This window comes from Lycium barbarum, chromosome 12, assembly GCF_019175385.1.
Source record: "Lycium barbarum isolate Lr01 chromosome 12, ASM1917538v2, whole genome shotgun sequence".
Lineage (NCBI taxonomy): Eukaryota > Viridiplantae > Streptophyta > Magnoliopsida > Solanales > Solanaceae > Lycium > Lycium barbarum.
In genome coordinates, this window is record NC_083348.1 from 59811818 (window position 1) to 59820275 (window position 8458).

Below are 8458 nucleotides of genomic sequence, written 5' to 3' on the forward strand. Positions count from 1 at the left end.
CGCGGTCACTCAGACAGCTTTTGCGGTGCTGCCCCAACGGTCATACCTAAATGGCACGGCAGCTTCAGCGGTACCGCTGCCGTGGTGCTGGTGCCGCCAAAGCGGACACCAAACACCAGAAACTTTCCCATGTTTCACACTTCAACTCGAATTTTCGACTAATTCCCGAGGTCATCTGCTCACAAACCACATACACATACACATATAAAAACAAGCTATGAACGCGCTCGTGGCCTCGGATTTCCCACGGAGGTCTCATTGACCAAGTCAACCCCCGATACCTCAATTCCAACTTCTCAACCCAAGTCCTAAATTGCATCCGAGTGCATTGGGGACCGAACCATATATACACACAAGTTCTAAACGACCATCCAGAGCTCTCAGAATTGACAAATTTCCAAAAAAGGTTCGTCTACCCAAAAGTCAACTTTGAGTCAACTCTTTTTCGCTTTAAACCTAAATTTTACAAAAAGTCGTCTGAATCAAATCTAGACACCTCGGGAAGCGTGTCAACGGTCCCCTCAGATCAAAAGTAAGCTAACCAAGCTCAGGAAAGGGTCAAAAAGGTCGAAAATGCAATAACGACCAAACAGTTCATTACAGAAAGAGAACAAAGTTGGATAATTAAAATGTTCACAGAAGCAATTAAAAAAGAAAAGAGAACAAAATAAGTGGTTGCTAACTTGCTATTAGATCTCGTTGTCTTCTTTTTAACAATACGTCTTTTGTTTTTCTAGAAATAGGAAGGAAAGAAGAAAGACTAAAGGAGCTTCAACAAATGAGTCCAACATAACTCAAAACCAACATAGGACTAAACCAAATTCAAATCATAACTCAAATACAAATAAGTTTAGTCGGAACATGGAAGAAAATAAGTGCAAATACAAATCAACCAAGTAGCTTCAGACATTGTTTGTATGTTTTCTTTTAAAGAAAGAAGATGACGAGGGTTTGACGCAAGCTTTAAACCGTGACTTTTAGGTAAAATTGAACACTCTTTACCTCTAAGCTATCTATCTCAATTATTTTAAGGGTGTTTAAAATTTAATTTATACCCAGTTAACTATAATATCTAATCCATATACTAGGAGCATTTTCCATCCAAGGGTGTGCAGGTGACCACCCTTGGCCATGAGTGGCTCCGCCAGTGGGGGGAGGTGGTTGACAGTAGTCGCTAGCTGGCACCTAGATGATTGGTAGTAACAACCACCTAATAATGGTGGTGGTTGACGATGTTAGCCGTGTACGGTGATAGGTAGCACAGAGGTAGCGGTGGTGGTCGCATGTGATTTTGCTTGTGAACAATTAGTGGTTGGCGGTGGTAATTGTGTAATTGTAATGGATAGTATAGTGGCAAATGTCATCTTCGCATAAATTATTATTATGTGAACGCTATTTAATGACATTGAAAATCAGTACAAAATTTGAATAATATAAACTTATTTAAATAAAATACATAGTTGTAAAAGAAACAAATAAATCTGTTTAATGGACTGAAATTAAAATGATTCCAATTCTGGCCTTCATTAGTGGAAAAGTAACGACCCCTCAGACTACTTTGATGGGCTGTGACAAAAATATTCTCTTTTTTCTAAATCATTAATCTATATCTAGTTGGTATTTAAATGACGGAGTTGTATAAATATTTCCATATCACCATTGTATACAAATATAACTTAAAAAATATAAGAAAGTATATCACCATATTCCAAGCACCACCAATTGGGGGTCTTAGACTTCTCATTTGGCTTATAAAAACATCTCCTTCCTGACTTTAATGTGAGGCAAATACTTCACCAAACTTCACCAGAGGTTTTTAATTTGTTTAATTTCCAAAAAGCTTACACCCAACCCAAGTTTGCTTACTTTTTTCTTTCCTTCACACTTCACTTTTAACCTAAAAACCTAATATTCTCTTGATTAATTCTTCTTAGTTTCTTTTTGTAGAGAGAAACCCTAGCAAGCAAGCTAAGATAGATGGGAAGGGGAAAGATAGTAATCCGAAGGATCGATAACTCATCAAGCAGGCAAGTCACTTTCTCTAAGAGAAGAAATGGATTGTTGAAGAAAGCTAAGGAATTAGCCATCCTCTGTGATGCACAAGTTGGATTAGTCATTTTCTCCAGCACTGAAAAGCTCTATGAATTCTCTAATACTAGGTAATTAATCTCATTTGGTTATTGTTATATATGATGTTCCTTTTTACGAATCCTATGCTGAACATGTTGTCAAGCACTAGGTAACCTTCTATTGTTTTCGATTGCTTTTTGCCTTCTTGCGCAAACCATCAACTTGCAACTGAATCTTGATCCTAACCAGATGCAGTCTTCTTAAAACAAAGGAAAAATCTAGAAAGAATTAATACATCTTGTGTTCTTATATATATACTAGTTGTTGCTCGAGGATCTTTCTTTTCTTGGCTTGTTTGTAAGAGCAAGAGCTAATAATCAATAATAGTATGACGGTATATATAACTATCGCATGATATTTATTGTTTAACACATACTTTCAGCTACAAATGTCATATAACTTGAATTTTCTTTATGAAAAGATCTCGATTGTAAATGAGTTTATGCACAAGAATAGAAACAGTACTTATTCCCAATTCTTAAACAAGGAAAGAAATGGAAAAGTTTGTTCAGATTTATTTATTAGCACGAAGCTGCTGAGATTTGAATTTTTTCCTTTAGTATAAGTTAGATTAGAATGAACTTTGATAGTTCCATACCTAAAACCTAAAGTTCTACATGAGACCGTATACTGTTACTAAACCTAATTAAGAAACAAATCAACAATGATATATAACATACGTAATTCATTATTCATCGCTTAGCGGTTGCATTGTAATGTCAAGCATGGCCTGAAATCCACTCAAAATGTTTCCTTATTAAGGTGCCTTGATATGTTTTTTTAACTCTTCTTTATAATGGCGGTGTTGGGGTCAGCTCGCACGCATTTGACTCTAACCACAAGAATCGAGTAACTTTGTTCACCAAAGCTTGGACAAATGAGAAGAAATCACGTAGGTGCCTTGATATGTTAAATAAACATTACTACTATATTAACTCCATCCTTTACATCTCGTAGAGTTTAAGTTCTATGCAGTGACCATACACTCAGGTCATTTATTAGTTAATTAGAAGTAAATATGATGAACGATAAGCACTAGCTGGTGTGCTATTAAAAATGATAACTAACCTAACATAGCAAGTTAAATTATACTGATAGTGTATAAATTTTTTACATTATGAATGTATATAGTTTAGCCATTTCTCATATAATTAGTGAAGAGGTATATGTCTCGCTTTATAAGGAAAGGGGAGAGGAACGGCCATCCAAAATGAGTTGGCCAAATATAGGGAAATTTACCAACATGACTACATAAGTGCCTGCCTAAGCTTCACCATCATCTAGCTATGTAATAGCGGGGATAATATTTTCGAGCATTTTTATGGGGTTTTTATGGAGGCGACATAAAATATACTTACAGGTGAAATTACATTCTAGAACTGTCCAATAATTTGTTTAGAAAAATACTATGATAATTGCACTGTATTAGTTATTAGTAGGCTAGTAGTAGCATCATAGGAAACTCAATACTTCCAAAAGTTATTATGTAAACTTGATCATTAATGATATTACCAGCTTTGAGTGAACCAGCCATTATACAGGTAAATTTGATCATTAATGATATTTTCGGGCATTATGGAGGCGACATGAAATATACTAAAAGGTGATTAAACGATCGAGTTATTACCTTCTAGAATTGTCCAATAATTTGTTAGAAAAAATACTACTGTGATAACTGCACTGTTTTAGTTATTAGTAGGCTAGTAGTAGCATCATAGGAAACTCAATACTTCCAAAAGTTATTATGTACATTTGATCATTATGATATTACCAGCTTTGAGTGAACCAGCTATTAGACATATAATTTCTTTTTGTTCGGTCCAATTCTTTCTTGAATTTGGAGCCGGAGAAACCATTACTTTCTATATCCGTTGCAAGTGTTTAATTTAACCAATAGATATTCTTTAGTTGAGACGTAAAATAGCATACTCCCTTCGTTCACTTTTACTATATCAAGACAAGATAATTTCTTTTTTTCTATTTTACCCATAATATTAATTACTCACTTCAAATCATTTTTCAAATCCAATAAAAATATGCACCAATTAATATGGGTAGATTGGTAAACTATGCACTTCATTTATTACTTATTTCTTAAGGGGTGTGCAAAATCAAAAGTGGACAAGTAAAAGTGAACGGAGGGAGGGAGTAATACGAACCGTGGAAGATTGCACTACTGAAAAAGAGAATGTAACAGAAAGTACAAGATGCTAGGGGACAGGAAGGGAAGATCAACAATGTGGTTAATTAATATTTGCAAAAGTTGTTCTATGCGTAGTTCCCTTTGTCTCTATCTGTCATACGTAAAGTCTACATTAATGGTAAAACCTTTTGATATTTTTGGTGCTTTCTGCTCAGATTGTACGGGGAAACAGTATAACTAATTGACCAGTTCTTTATTTAATTTTTTTCGTTTTAAATGGCAGTATGAAGTTAATTATTGAACGATACAATAAAACGAAAGATGAACATCAGCAATTGCTCAACCCAGTATCAGAACTGAAGGTACGTAACATTTCAATCACCCCAACTTTTATTTTCTTTTTGCAACTTTTCCATCCATCAATGATGTCTATGCATTCATACTAATTCTCTCTGTATGTGCTCGAAAATCATATCGTGTTAGGAACATATTGCAAACAAATTAGTTGTTTCATGGCTGCAGATTAGGCACAAATAATGGTAATATTCCTAAATATAGCACCAAGGTTGTGAATTATATCAATATTTCTGGGCCATAAAACCATTTCTATTATCATGCTCACTAATCATTTCGAGGTCATAGTGTATTGCGGTTACTAATAACTTCAATAGCACCATGAACAACAGCTGATTAGTCCGAAAGCCTGGACGGTCAAGAGGAACGAACTATTTTTTAATGGAATTATGTCGGAGAAAGAAGAAGAGTACATGAACAACAACAAAAGTTGCGAAGAGTACTTCTCTGCCTATGTGTGCTGAAGTGCAAATGTTTGTTAAATGAACCAGTATATAACGTAGTGAACGATATAGGTTATTAGAATAAGCTTTTAATGTAAATATCAGCCAAGAAAATGTAGTGCCCATAAGTCAGATACTGAAAGACTAGCTGCACTCAGCACACATATAGCAGCAAAGGACCTCTTTTGCATGATCAAGTGCTATTTCACATGATTCCATTAAAAAGTAGTTTGTTTGTCTTGATCGAACAGTATGCCTGGGATGTGACGCGATGCATCCCCTTAAAATTTTACTATAAATTCATCGTCAATTAACCCACTATTAATCATGTAGTATTAAAAACATGAATGCGACTTAGTAGCAGAGGCAGATCTAGAGCAGTTCAGTGAGTCCAACTCAACATATTACTCTTGGTTCCAGCCATAAGTACATTTGCAAATGATTTGACCGTTTATATGTACAGATTAAACGAATCATTCTAAGCCTACTGACTATAAATACTAGATTTGCCTCAGCTTAGCAGTCCGCACATCCAATGTGCTGAATAAATCATTTACTACTAGCATCGTAACAGACTTAGTTCCCAATAAAGATTTATACAGCATCTTCACCTAAGGGAGGTAAGAGAAATTGTGACTTTGGAGATCGAAGAAAGATGGAATAGGAAACTTTACAAGTGTTAGGCTATGCAACTCTAATTTTATGAGACTCTCTCACACATTCAAGAGAGAAATTGCTAGTTTTAGAATCCAGGACAATTTGTGCTGCAAAAATGAGCACTTAAATTGGAAGGTTAACAACAGGATGGAAGTTGATTCAACTCACTCTTTCTGCTGAGATGTCTAAAAAGAGCCAATCACAAATTACCCTATTGGGAAAGCTTAGACCTTCATTCATACAGTTTGATGTTATTATGTGCGGATTAATATAGCTTGCTCAACAAAAACATCCTTAGATTGTCAACAATCGGAAAATTTTGACAGCTGAATTCAGTTTTTTGTACATTCAAATTTCAAGCAGGTGGTTGTTAACCCCTGCATTACTGTAGTATAATCACAGAATAATGGCCTTGTAGTTTACATTACCTAAACAGAAGTAAGAATTTAATGCTATACAAATGAATTATACAAAAACCACATATTGTTTCTGGTTAGGATCTAGCAAGTGATACACAGTAACAGAATAAGCAATGTTTACACTCATTGTATTTTTACCTGCTATAGTAGATTACTTGCCATTTATTTTTGGTTATTACTACTAATATATATATAACTACCTGCAATTGCCTTCTAAATGACCAGATCATATGACTATTTTTACATCAACGTGAGTCGTAAGTCCGTAGAACTTAAACTCTATACTTATGATACTGAAACTTGTACATTCACAAACCCTGAGTATTCACAGTTTACATGCTTGCTTTGGCAGAAAGAGGCAGCAATTTTGCGGCAACAATTACAGGAACTGCAACAAATTAATAGGTAGTGTGTATTACTCTTGATACTTCAAGATAGTAGTCTTATTCAAGCATTACATAGGATTAACAGCAGAGATCATGCCTTTTGGTTCATCTGAACAAAAGATACATTTCATATAAGGACTACTAGAAAAAACTTCAATATACTAAGTAATGAAATCTTTAGAACCTAATAGTATAAATCTAATCAACTAGCATTTTCTTACAATTGATAAACTAGGCAATTCATGGGAGAACAGCTCTCTGGTTTGACTATTAAGGACCTGCAAAATCTGGAGGGTCAACTAGAAACAAGCTTAAGGGGAATCCGTGTGAAAAAGGTCAGACTTTAACACGACACGATACTATGTATTTTGTATCATTGGAACTGAAAAGGCCCGCTAATATCCTTTCATTGGTGCAGGAGCAACTATTACATAATGAGATTCAAGAGCTGTCTTGGAAGGTATGCAAAATGTAATAGTAGCAACTTTCAAGCTTCATATATAACAAGTATCGCTCATTAATTGCTAAGAATAAGTTGATCTTGACTGTGTTCTACGTTTAACTCAAACAGGGGAGTCTAAGGCATCAAGAAAATTTGGACCTCTTCCAGAAGGTAAACATCCTTCAACAACAAAATGTGGATTTATGTAACAAGGTACTTGTTGCCTAAACAGCACCTACCACATCAAAAAACTTCCTTACTATTCTTTCAGAAAATACTTATAAGATTTACAATTAAAGTGAGAATAGATATCAATTAGAGTGAAGCGATAAATAGTCATATCCATAGTACAAATGCATTTATATGTTTGGCGTCAACACCAGGTGCGAGTAATTTTTTTTCTTATTCCTTCTGCCACTAAAAAGTAATGAGTCAAAAAGAATTTCTCAGGCTTTTGGTACAAGGGATGCAAATGCATTGAATGGAAATGCCAGTACACCTAATTACTTTGGAATTAGTAGGGAAGTGAATGCCCCCATCCATCTGCAGTTAAGCCCGCCTGAGCCACACGATTTTGAGATACCTACAAGAGTATCTAACTCAAGGTAAATCTTTAATTCTAGTTTCATTAGGAATTGCAAATCTAATTTCAATAAACAAATTGATATGAAACTCTAGCACAAATATTTGTTTCTGTTTAAAGATTCCTCAAAAATAACTTCGGAGTGTCTTTCGTATGATCAAAGTAATTTTTTAGAAAACAAATTCCATGAGAAAGTCTAATTCTGGAGTTTTGTTCGTCACAATAAAATGTTTTTCAAGGAAATCGTTTTCCATGAAAAGGGGGAAAATGACTGCTCTCACTTATGGACTATCCTAACTTTTTAACTTCATCTTATTTGCTCCAACTAACACTTTCTCATGGAAAACATTTTCCTGTGGAATAACTTCCGTCGTGTCAAACACACCAACATCCATCAAATGCCAACAGAGTTTCATTATTGGCTTATCTAACATAAACTGGTTTTTGACCTTTTACAGGTAAGGCCAATGGGAAAAATAAAGGTAAATGACTGAAAAGTTTGAACTACTCAGCAGCATAACAGAAATCGCGAACAATTTAAAAGCTATATGATTGTTGGGTTGTTGTCATGTAGTAACAAAGCGAGCTCATATTATGATGTGTAGTGCATATCTTACTCATAATGGAGTTATACGTTATCTATGCTGCCAATATATTTCGAGCATTTGATGTGCATACTAATAGAGCGCAAGTTCATCATATGGCCAAACTGTCTTCTCTGAAAATAATTTACAGAATGAAAGGGATAACTCCTATTAACAGAAACTTGGACACAATCATATATAATTAACTTCCGATGTCAATATATATAATTATCACCACGAGACGAGACGAAATTTTGTTGACGGACAAGTATCTGAGAGATTTGTGACGGACTTCAACACCGTGGACTTTATTTGAG

General features: G+C 34.9%; 1 protein-coding gene across 3 annotated transcripts; it reads left to right on the plus strand.

The window, feature by feature from the left end:
* Positions 1-1683: 1683 nt before the first annotated feature.
* Positions 1684-8256, plus strand: LOC132623996 (agamous-like MADS-box protein AGL21). Of its 3 annotated transcripts, XM_060338811.1 has the most exons (9): positions 1684-1812; positions 1948-2159; positions 4557-4635; positions 6499-6551; positions 6768-6867; positions 6951-6992; positions 7104-7145; positions 7425-7579; positions 8016-8256. In XM_060338811.1, the coding sequence occupies exons 2-9, from the start codon at positions 1978-1980 to the stop codon at positions 8017-8019; spliced, it is 657 nt and encodes a 218-aa protein (XP_060194794.1). In that variant the 5' UTR covers positions 1684-1812; positions 1948-1977; the 3' UTR covers positions 8020-8256. The 3 variants fall into 3 exon arrangements, with proteins under 3 accessions (XP_060194794.1, XP_060194795.1, XP_060194793.1); XM_060338812.1 differs by lacking the exon at positions 1684-1812 and having other exon boundaries at positions 1825-2159; positions 7496-7579; XM_060338810.1 differs by lacking the exon at positions 1684-1812 and having other exon boundaries at positions 1834-2159.
* The last annotated feature ends 202 nt before the right edge of the window (positions 8257-8458 follow it).